This window comes from Protopterus annectens, chromosome 2.part0 (genome assembly GCF_019279795.1).
Source record: "Protopterus annectens isolate FY-2018-M chromosome 2.part0, PAN1.0, whole genome shotgun sequence".
NCBI lineage: Eukaryota > Metazoa > Chordata > Ceratodontiformes > Protopteridae > Protopterus > Protopterus annectens.
In genome coordinates, this window is record NC_056728.1 from 1,962,562,783 (window position 1) to 1,962,575,379 (window position 12,597).

The window sequence follows — 12,597 nt, forward strand, 5'->3', positions numbered from 1 at the left end:
ATACTTACATTCCAAGCTATTTCTAATGTCTTACCACATTTGTATTTAAACATTTTTAATTCTGCCTGTAATTACTACAGAACACTTTTTGTAAGATTGTAATTTGTTTTCTAGTCTATGTAAAATTTGTATTTCATGTAATATATATTATTTTCTTTGATACATGTTTTCACAAACTGCATTATCTTGTACTGTATGTTTGGAGCTTTTCTCCCTGGGTCTCCACTGACAACAGGCAACTGGCTTAGTTGGACCAACCTGCTTAACAAATGACAAATAAATTAAATAAATATTTCATATTATGTCTGTGCTTAGATAACTCAAGGCACTTTACTGAAAGACATAAACCGTAAAAAGTTTGATTACCTTACATAAATTACACAAATCAAGCAAACATGGTTGTACAGTCACCAAACACATCCTTTCCAAGTGTTACATTTTATAAAAGTACTACAAAAATAAAACAAAATATATCCCAATATATTAGCTGATATAGTGAATACATGTCTTTCAATACTGAGGGATTTTTGCACCAATGTGACCTCTCAAGTGTCCCTTTTGGATATGGTTAAGGATGTGAGCCTTAACTTAAACTGTTCAGATGTTCTTCGTGTTTCACTGTTGCAGTCATTACATTTGCGTAATCCTGCTGGCAGGTTGCCCTCAGCCGGCCTGAATTCCAATGTCCTGGGTTCTGCGTCGGCTGCTGTCGTCCCTTCCCTGACGTCAGGTTGTCATGGGTATAAAAGAAGCAGCCGACGTCATTTTCTTCAGTCTTTCTTGCCGCGTGGTGCCCGAAGCAGAAGCAGTTCGTAAGTGCCGGTCGGCCGACTCCTGAAATTTTCGTGTTTGAGTTTCAGAACCAAAGTCTTCAATAAAGCTAAGTACTCCGTTGGGGAAACTTTTTGCTTGCTCCAGACCGATGTCAGAAAAAGTTAATTGTATTACTTGTGGAAAGCAAATACCTCATAAGGATTTTCATTCTTACTGTATTCCTTGCCTAGGCCCTGATCACAACATTTCTGGTTGTCGGTTTTGTGCTAGATTTAACCAACACACTATTAAGCGTCGGGATATTTTTGCTTTAAAGTATTTTGGTTGCCGGTTTAATTATCCTAAAATGTCATCGGATAGCTATCCGACTACCGGAGTTTACAAAAAACACAAAGAAAAGGATAGAGAAAAACAACCGAGGCCCAGAACCGACGACAATGCTTCTCCTAAGCCAGTCGCCGGTGATTTCGCAGCCCCTGACACCCCACTACTTTAGAGTCAAAGGCCGCTACCGACTCCCACGTGGAGTCGGCCATGCCACTGGATACTCAAAGTATTGGAGCCTCAGACGCTAATCCCTCAGATGGGTCCGGAGCCGCTGAGCAGGTACCGGCTTCTGAGGGTGTATTCAGACCACAACATCTTTACATTAAAACGACTTCAGCTTCAAAGACTAAAGCAGCTTCTAAAGCAAAGAAACAAACTCATGAGCCATGTGTACAGGCCTCTATGCCCAAAAAACAGATGATCAAGATGGCCGAAGACTTGATTACCTTGATCAGGGGTTCCTATCCCCCTCCTGATAAGAGGCCTAGGCAAGACACTGACTATGAATTTTCAGATCAGCTTTCTATTTCTTCTGATTCCTCTTCTGATCAGGGATATTCTTTACCCCACCCCCCCATGAGGATTCTGATGCTGAAGAATCTATACCTTCAGCATCCCCTCCTGAGATTATTCCTTTGGGGAAACCTTGCATACCATGAAGGGAGCATTTTCACTGGGAAAGCCACGATTTTTCAGAATCTAAAAAGAGGCTCAGGGATTTCCTTTTACTACCACAGCACAGGCCTCTAGCCATTCCCCCTGTGTTACACATTGTAGATTATGTGTTCTCAGAGTCTGGTTCGACCCCTGACTCCTTACCTCCAGCTGCTGTTAAGCCTGACCTGACTCACACAAATTTCTTTTTAAAAACCCTGCTGCTGACCCAGAAACTATTTCACAGGGTCCCAAGGGAGTTAAGGCCTCTACAGCAAAAAACCCAACCCCCTCTAACAGAGATTCAAGGGCTCTGGATAGATGGGGAAAAAAAGGTTTACAAATCTGCAACTATGGCTATAAGGGCCTTAAACTGTCAGTTTTATATTCTTAAGTATCAGCAACATCTCATGGGATTGCTTAAACAGAAAATGATGGTTAAATTCTAAATGTGCTGAAAACAAGGAAATGCAGGATTTATTGCATGCAGTTGAACAAGGTGGAAAGCATACTTTGCAATGTGGTTTTGATTCTTTTGAGGCCTCCTGCAGGGCCGCAGTTACGGGTTCTGTAATTAGGAGGCATGCTTGATTAAAGGAACAAAATCTGCCTGATCATGTCAAAGTTAAGTTACTAGATGCATCTTTACAGCATGATACTTTGTTTGGTGCTAAGGCAGAAGAGGTGTTAAAGAAAATGGAAGATAAAGCTAAATCTATGCAAACTGTTAAAGATTTTTTACAAGTACAGCCACCTAGGTTTAGTAGACTCTGGCCTACAAAAAAATTGGTCCTTTCCTGTGTCACAGACCTCAAAGGGGCAGATCCCAGGCGCAAGATTCTTGTAGGTCAAATCAACGGGGTGCTTCTACCTCCAAAGCTGGAGAAGATAAAGCACAAACATACAGAAAGCAGTCCCAATGACTTTCCCCTGCCTGCACCAAGCACTTATCTTCTGGCAGCACCCTTGTGGGGAAAATTAGCACTTTTTGCTCAAAATTGGCACATTATAACCCAGGACAAATGGGTTCTAGCTATAGTCTCACAAGGCTACAAATTCCATTTCCATACTCTGCCAAAGGCAAACGGCTGGCCAGATCTGCCAAAAAATCAATGGGCAGAGGCACAAAAACAAGTTTCATCCCTCATGGACATGGGGGTCATTCAGCAAGTACCAGAACCAGAGTGGGGACAAGGATTTTACTCAAGACTGTACCCAGAAAGGACAAGGCCCGGAGGCCGATACTGGACCTATCTATTCTGAACACATTCCTGGATATTCCAAAATTCAAAATGTTGACTTTGTAGCAGCTTCTGCCCATGCTGGGCAAGAATGCTTGGCTTGTGACTTTAGACCTAAAAGAGGCATACCTGCATGTTCCAGACAATCGTGCAGAAGATACCTCCGATTCAAGGCGGGTTCAGTGCATTGCCAGTTCTCTGCACTGCCCTTTGGCTTATCTACTGCGCCCAGGATCTTTACAAAATGACTGGCACCAGTAATTGCATTCTGCAGACAGAGGAATACTAATATATCCTTACTTGGATGACTGTCTAATTCAAGCAGAGAACAAGGACATTCTTCTTCAACATTTGGCATTTGTAAAAAGACTTCTAACATGCCTAGGGTACACAGTCAACAAAAATAAATCAAAACTAGTACCCTCTCAAGAGATAACATTCCTGGGTGCAATCTTGAATACAACTGCCCAGATGGTTTATCTCACGCCAGACAAACAAAGGCAACTGACTACCTATTTCACAATGTTGGCAACAGACACAGTTATCTGCAAGAAAAATTCTGCAGGCTTTGGGCTTCATGGCATCCTGCATCCTACTAATTCCATATGTAAGACTGCATATGAGGAAACTTCAATGGTACCTAAAAAGTGTTTGAACTCAACATTGCCACAGCCTGGAAACAATGATTACTCTCATTCCCTGCCTGTAACAGGAGTTTCGATGGTGGGCAAAGACTGGTCACCAGAACAAGGGGCAGCCATTCACATTACCCCCAGCCAGGCAGACACTAACAATGGATGCATCAGATTATGCCTGGGGGGCCCACATAGCAGGAAGATGCATTCAGGGCACATGGACCTCAAACCAAATACATCTACATATCAATCAAAAAGAGATTCTAGCTGTTCAAAATGCCCTGACAGCTTTCAAGGACCTACTTCATCCGGGACAACTACTGATAAAGACAGACAACACCACGGTCGTGTGGTATATAAACAAGCAGGGGGACACACTTTCTTACCCCCTTTGCAGACTAGCCATGACACTGTGGGACACAGCTTTGACTTACCAAGTACATTTGCAGGCACAATTCCTGCCAGGAAAGGAAAATACTCTGGCAGACTAAGCAGAAACCTCGTGGATCCCCACGAGTGGCAGCTGGATCCACAAGTCTTCATGATAACAAGAAAATGGGGATGCCCGGACATAGATCTTTTTGCCTCCCCTCACAACTACCAACTAAAAAGATTCTGCACAAGGACTTATCACAGGCAAGCATGGAAAGTGGACGCCCTATCAGTATATGCCTCTCCTCCCCAAGGTACTCCTAAAGGTCAGACAGGAGAAACCAAAGATGATACTGATTGCCCCAGACTGGCCTCACCAGTACTGGTATCCAATCCTAAGGAACTTGTCTCTATGCCCAGCTTGCACCTTACCTCAATTACCTCGCCTACTGTCCCAGCAAAACAATCAGATCCTGCACAGCCAACTCAGGACATTAAACCTGGCAGCATGGTGGATAATGTAGTCATACAAAAAACACCTCTCGGCAAAGCTGTGATGGATGTCATTCTGGAAGCCAGAAGGCCTAGTACTAGAAAGTCTTATGCTGGAAAATGGAAGAGATTCTGTGCTTGGAACCAGGCACAAGGAACTGATACAATTGTACCAAATATCCCTCAGACTTTGCAATACTTAACTGAGATGCTGGACAAAGGCCTATCCTTTTCATCAGTTAAAATCCATGCCTCTGCCATTTCGGCTCATTACAATTCAGAGCCACCAATTTTTTCTCATCCTTTAATAAAGCAGTACCTCAGAGGAACCAAAAATTTAAGGCCTCCAAGGAGATCACTAATACCTGCATGGGACCTCAACTATGTCTTGGAAAAGCTCACCCTGCCTCCTTTTGAGCCAGCTGCTACTGTTGATATAAAGTTTTTATCTTGGAAAACCGCTCTGCTCCTAGCAATTACCTCTGCAAGATGAGTTTCAGAGCTACAGGCACTCATGGTTGTGGAACCTTTTATCATTTTCTATCCAGACAGGGTCTCTCTGAGAACAAACCCAACATTTATGCCTAAAGTGGTGTCCAGTGTGGCTCTTAACCAAAACTATTCATCTGCCAACTTTTTATCCAAATCCACAGAACAAGGGGGAAAGAATTCTGCACTCTTTGGACGTACACAGACAGCTTAGATTCTACTTGGACAGAACCAAAGCTTTCAGGAAGACAGAGCAATTACTAGTGGCATATGCTGCAGGATCACAAGGAAAGGCGATCTCAAAGCAGACTTGTTTCTAAGTGGATAGGCCACTGCATTCGTTTATGCTGTTTACACCATGGCAAGCCAGTGCATAAGGGCATTAGGCCACATTCCACCAGAGCTACAGCCACTTCAGCAGTCTTTCTCAGGGGAGTACCAACCAGAGACATTTTAGAGGCGGCTACTTGGAGTTCAGTGCACACCTTTACAAAGCATTATCATCTGCCACTCTACTCGAAATTCAGGGCAGGCTTTGCCACTGCAGTTCTGCAGGGCCTCATAGCCACTCCTAATGCTGTCTAGCTCCAGCCTCCCAACCACAGCTTTGGGTCTCTACCCAAATGTAATGACTGCAACAGTGAAACACGAAGAACATAGTACAGTTGTGTACACTTAAAATAAATGTAGATGTTCGAGTGTGTTCACTGTTGCAGTCCAGGTTACCCACCCACCATCCAGGTTACCCACCATCCCCCTTTTTTCTATGGATCTTATCTTTCCTTCTCTGATTTATACAACCTATGTGGTGTATTTGCTTATAGATGAAGGTAAAATTTATATTGGTACATTTATTGACTTGTATAAAGTTTGGTTACCCTTTTAGGGGGCACCTGACATCTGGGGCAAGAAAAACTGAAGAAAATGGTGTTGGCTGCTTCTTTTATACCCCTGACGTCAGGGAAGGGGCCACAGCGGCCGACGCAGGACCCAGGACTTTGGAATTCAGGCCAGTTGAGGGCAACCTGCCAGCAGGATTACCCAAATGTAATGACTGCAACAGTGAATACTCTCAAACATCTACATTTATGGTAAGTGTACACAACTGTACTTTTCGATCAGGTTTTTGCCTGAAGCCTATTTAACAGCGACTGTGATTCCTCTACCCAAAGCAGCCCCTCTACATAATCAACAACCCCTTTTCCCCATTTTCTACATGGGGTTGGGGTGCCATGCCAACTGTCGCTATCTCTCCCTATTCAGTGCCATTCTTCCTACCTTCATTAACATTCATGCAAGTCTTCTCTCATGCAATCCATCCACCTCTTTGCTGGACACCTTTGTTACTACTTGCCTTCTTCCTCTCTCCCAAATCATCTTCAATAGATTGTCTTCTGCTTTTCTGCACATGTCTAAACCACTGTAATATGTTCACTTTGACCTTTTCTGCAATTGGAGCTACATTGGCTTCTACTATTTCCTCATTTCTTTCTGTCTTACAGTGTGCATTCTATCACCCATCCAGCACTTCATTCATCACCTCTAGCTTCCTTAATTGCTATGCCTTTACTGCCAAGGTTTCTGTACCATACAGTAGTACAGGTCATACCACTGCTTAGTACATCTTCTTTGTCATTCTTCTGTCACATACTACACCTGGCACACTGTGCCAGATAGCTGCAGCCCCTCTGCTCGTCTCTTTGACCGCCTCATTTGACTCCCTTCTCCCCAACCACCCTCCCAGATAACTGAAGCTGTTAACTTGTTCCAACATTTTTCCTTCTATCTCGTTTCTCAGTTTCTTCTGATTTCCACACATTTGCTGCCATTACAACTGTCATATATGTACTCAGTTTCATCCCATGTGCCTTCAGTTTTGCATTCCTTTCCCCCTGTCCTTTGTTAATGTTCTTGCTCAGAGTCTGCCTGTAATGACACATAATCTGCATACAGAAAGTTTGTTGATCTGTCCCCTTCGACCTGTTTGCTAATGTAGTCCATCACCAGTATGAACAATAGTGGACTCAGAGCTCAACCCTGATGCACACCCACTGAAACTGGGAAACCCCTCTGTAAGACCAAATACTATTCCTAATTGAGTTATTGGGTCCTTGTATGTAACTTGCACTAAATCTACCAATGTTTCTGGGACTTTGAACCACTGCAGAACTGCCCAAATCAGTTTTCTTGGGACCTTATCATATACTTTCTAAGAGCGTCCAGTTGGATTTTTTTCCTTATTTCTAGCTTTTTCTCAAGTATCTGTCTTACTGCAAAATTTGGGTCAGTTGTGCTGCATCCTGATGTAAGTTCGAACTGCACGTCTCCCATTTACTTTCTACCACTCTGCGTATTTGTTTGTGACCCTCTCAAAACTTTCATGCAGCTTGATAGGAATTTCATACCGCTGTATTGCTCATAGTTGTGAATGTCTCTTTTGTTCTTGCACACTGGCTCTAGCATAATTATTCGCCAGTCAATAGGGATATGCCTTTCTCTACGTACTGCTAGGAGTATCCTTAGGATCCATTTCTCTAGTATCTCACCCATCATCATGATCATATCTGCTGTAACCTTATCTGAGCCTGCTGCTTTTCATGACTTCCTTTTCCTTGGTGCTGTTTTACTTCTTCTTGGGTGGGCTCCTCCTCTTCCTTCTTCATAGGCTGTGTCTGAAGCAATACAGCTTCTGTGGAATTTTTTTCATTCAGAGACTGCTGGAAGGACTCCTTCCATCTACCGTTGATTTCCTGCGGGCTGGTGAGCAAGTTGTTACTGGCATCCCTTATGAAGGGTGACTTACTATATTTTTTATTGCTCTGTCTTTGCCTTGCGACCTGATATGGTTTCTTTGTGCCATCTACTGAGTCACTTTCCAGAAGTTGGTAGAGTGCTTCTGATGCCTTGTTCTTTGGTGTTGCAGTTCCTTTCTTAGTTTCTTTGTTAGGCAGCTCGTATTTCTAGCTTGGTCCATCTTTTCTAACTCCCAGTTTTTCCTGCATGCCTTCTTTCTTTTGATGACTTCCTGGAATTCTACATTCCACCACCAACTTTTCTTATGTGCCTTATTTCCATACTTGGGCCGGCCATGTATCTGTTCTGTAGTCCTCACACATGCTGTTTTGAGGTGCTGCCATTCTTCAACTTCACCTATTTCCTCTTCTTCTTAAGGTGTTCGAGCCCTGAGAATTCCTTGAACTGTTGTGCTTTCTCTCCAGTCAACTTCCAGATCTATAGCCTGTTCTTTGTTGATCTTAGAGTCTTCTCTGACCACTGCTTGCAGCTGATTGTAACAACCAGTGGTTTATGCTATGGGCTGAGTGTTTCACTGGGGATGACTTTGCAATTGCTGATTCTACTCCAGTGTCCTTTTCCTTATTAGGAGGAAATTTACCTGAGTAGCATGTTGGCCATTCTTGTATATCTTCTTGTGACTGTCTCTTTCTGAATCACGGGTTGGCTACTGTCAAGTCATTTGCCAGACAGAAGTCTGTAATGACCTATCCTCCTTTATTCTTGTTGCCCCACCCATGCAGACCCAGGCAGTCCTTGTATCCTGCTCTGTTTATCCTGATATCTGCATTCAAGATACCCATTATCAAGACCAATTCCTGTTGCCTGACTGAATACTGTCCTGTCACTAGGCTGGAGTCTGCCATGAGTCTGTCACTAATTCTGATGACATCCCTCACCATCTTTTGAAGCTTCACCCTCACCATAATTCCCACACAATTTCTAGCCTGTAATCCTCATGTGTAGTAGACTGTGGATCCCAAGCCAAGTGGCTTTGCTGCACTGCCTTTCCATCTTGTCTCCTGCATATATAGGATATCCTGCCTTCTCCTTTCATCCACCTCTAAGCTCCTTCCTGTCCATGAAACTGCATTGAGTGTATTAATTTTTAGTTCATGTTTGTCAGATAATTGGTTTTATATCTAGCTTTTGCTCAACAAAGCTATCCCAGGTAACCCAAGATGGGCAGCTGGACACTGGCTGGTCAGTTGCTTATTGACCCAGGACTGTTGGGCTTTATGGCAGGCACACACTGGCCAGTAGGGTTATGCAACTCCCTCCCACCATTAGCATGGGTCGATGGCATAGATCAGAGTAGAATGGGTCCTCAACCTGCTTATCACTGACAACTACCTATGCCCATTTGGCAACATTAGTGAACACAACCAAATAACCTAGAGCCGTGTTTTTACACCAGTGAGTGTCAAGCCCTGTCTGTGATGCATGTTCTCCTGTCTAGAGGATACTGTGGACCAGAGCAGATGCCCAAAAAGGTTAGTCTATACAACTCTTCCCCCTGTATGGCACCATCTGGAGTCCGTGCTGCAGCCCACAGCTCCATTCTTGGGTTAGTTTGAGATGGAAATATGCGGCATGTTGTTTGGAGGTGGGAGGAACCCTACAGAGACAGAGGAAGAACATGCCAACTCCAAACAGTCATTGGCTGGAGTTCAGTGTCAAACCTTGTGCTTGAGAGGTGAAGACCTTTATTGTTATGCCAGCTGATCTCCCCTTGTAGCACCTCTATAAATCCAGATAATTATAGACTTGTCAGCCTCACCAGACTTGTCTGCAAAGCCATGGAATGTATTATAGCAGAGACAACTTAACTGATCTAGAATCCACTTGGTTTGGCTTTGCAAAGTTTGCTTCCTATCTTCTGATCCAAGTAAACTTGTTTGAAAAGTTGCAGAGGCTGCTGATAGTGGACACTCTGTGCATACTGCTCATCTTGACCTGGATAAGGTGTTTGACACTATTCCCCATGCTGATATTATTAAAAAATTAGACCAATTGTAAAACCCCTACATTATTCATTAAATTGCAAGTTGGCTATCTAGATCCTAAGTAGTGAAAGTTGCTTGTGTCATCCCTTAACAAAGAATTGCAACTAGAGGGATACAGCAGAGATGAGTGCTAGACCCTCTCCTGTTTGGTATTTAATTTGCTAACATCTAAGCTGATATCTCTGAAGTGTGACTGACTAGCTTTGCTGATGACTGTTAGCTGAGCGCCGTTATTCACTCATTCACTATTACTAAACCAGGACTGGAATATACACATACCTAGAGTACTGAACATGATCTCATACTAATTGAAAAAAAAAACTGCAACATAGTCTTGTTCAGCAAGAAAAGCCTACCCCCCACCTCATCCATTTTAAGTGATGCACCTCATCAAACAAACACAGTCATAAGAGACCTGGGTACTTATGTGGACAGTTCTCCCTCTTTCATTTAATCATCATGAATCCACCATAGTCAGGAAAACCTTCTACCTGGCCCATTTAATTTCCAAGGAAATATCTTCAAGATCCAAATAAGTTAGCACATCCATCAGTGAATACAGTGCCCCTTTGGTATGTGCAATTGCAAGCATATTGCTCAACTGGAAAGGCCCCAGTAATTTTCAACAAAAAATAAAAAAATAAAGGCATTAAATCCTTCAATTATCCTGATAGATTAGCACAACTCTCCTTGTACTCAGTAGCCTACAAGCTGTTCCAAGGTGACAGGTTAATCACTTTTCAGGCCATGAAACACCAACAATCAATCCTATTTGACCTGTTATTTCTATGCAAAAGCAGTGGCTCTGAAAACATCTGTACCTGGGCCCTAAATTTGCACCAACAAATAAACAAGACTCGCTGGAAGGATGGGTTCCTACCTCAGTGTATTCCCAGTCTACGGAATAAGTTTCCACTACAGGTCAAGCATCTTGATGATTGGATGGGGACACAGTTTTGTACCTGGGTCATCGTGTATGGCCTTGCTTAATTTTAGATGTCAGAACTATTGCTTGTAAAGGATGGCAAAAACATTTTGTGTCTGTCTTCCGATAGACATCCCATGGTCCCTTTGATTGCATGCTTGCCTGGTATAGTTTCTATGTTTACCGCATGTTTCACTAAGGGTTTCTTTCCAAAGGGACCAAAGGTTGCATTTGACATTTCTTATTCTTTGGAAGGCTAACATCCCCCAATGCTGGTATAATTCTAGAGCAAAACTGGAGTTGGCGCATACACAGCAATATTTGAATGCAAAAAAACTCAGGCTTGATCACAGATGGAAATGGATAGTCGACTCTGAATATTACAAGTATTACTGTAGTTACCTCTCATTCAGCTTTATTTTTGAGAAACCTAGCATATCTTTACTTCCTCAAATAGACCTTTTTTATAGGAAAAATGTAGTTCTTCTCAGTTTCTCATCATTTTAACCATATAAGTCACTGAAAATTTTCCTCAAGGTTAAAGCAAGATATTTCTTATCAGGGTAATTCATGCAGCCTGTTGAGCCACTGACACTTAGCTGTTTTTTTTATCTTTTGGTCTTGACTCTTTAATTTGTTCTTTGGTATTCCTTTATGTATATATATAGTGATGCCAAGATATGTTTAGATGCAAATTTCAAATGTTTTAATATATTATTCTAAAGAAATTTTTAATGTTTGTAGAAATTGTGATTTTTTAGGGCTTTTAAGGTCTGTACCTGTATTTTAATTCATGCTGTGTTCTGAGAGCCACTTGATATGTTACCATTGGTAACTTGCAGCCATGCTGTTATTGCACTGCTGCAAAATCCTGATCCTTGCTAACTACTGGATTTAGAAATCCAAAGTGGAAAAATTGACCATCTGACTGTGGGCTTGTATAAAGTGCCTTAGAGCTTTGGAAGCTCGCCAGATGTTACACCCTTAGTAGGATATAACCCAAATAGCTTACACTATTGCAGCAGTGATCATTCAGACATTTGCTGTTGTGGTAAGTTTGCTTACACAACTGTACTTTACTGACACAAGTGTTAATTGACCTCACATTTATGAAAAACTTATTTTATAGTAGCAGAATTAAGGCTAGAGTTACAGCATGCTATTCTTGTTTATTTCTTTATCATAGTAGAGTTTCATTTATAGTGTTGGAGTTTGTCAGCATTTAACGAAAAGTTATAAAATACATTTTGTAGTAAACTGCCCAGATATGCACCATTTTCATTTCTTTTTAACTAAGCAAAACTGAACAAAGGAACATCATATGAAAATTAGCAGGAGCTGGCTTGAAAAAATGCAGTCAGTTTGTTAATTGTTATGCTGCTTGCACAATCTTATTTTGGCCATTTTGTTTTGTACACCCCCACTCTTCTCTTTAGGCTTTAGTGGACATAGTCAACAAAATTAACCAGATGGCCAGTTCTGGAAAGTTAGGGGCCAGTATGAAACTAAGCAGCACTGTCACTTCAGGCCATGGTGGAATCAAAACACAGGAGAAGCCATTTGATGCCATGAACAACATTGTTGCCAACTTGCTGCTGAATTTGACAAGGTAAGTTACTAGGCTGTAAGTAGAACTGCTGCATTTATGTAATTAGCACTTGTAAGGATGACTCCCACAGCGGAGAAAAACTGCATCTATAACAGAACGAGAGCAAGGGTGTTGGATATTAATAGGAGTGGGGGTGGAGGGGTTGAAGTACAGTGTGAGTTGTAGTGTGAGGTGTTATCAGCTTGAGCTTGCCCATTTGCTACCTGGATTAAGTCAGCCTGATATAAATGCATTTTACCAGCACTTCACTATCCTTCACAATGAAGGATTCTGTGTGCAT

At 42.3% G+C, this 12,597-nt stretch overlaps 1 protein-coding gene across 1 annotated transcript in view; it reads left to right on the forward strand.

Annotated features, from left to right (window-relative positions):
* The window catches only part of TUBE1 (tubulin epsilon 1), a 623,636-nt gene that overhangs the window by 280,878 nt on the left and 330,161 nt on the right, over window positions 1-12,597 (forward strand). Inside the window, exon 8 of the mRNA XM_044061905.1 lies at window positions 12,145-12,317. Coding sequence (XP_043917840.1) covers window positions 12,145-12,317 — 173 coding nt within the window. The remainder of the gene's footprint in view (window positions 1-12,144; window positions 12,318-12,597) is intronic.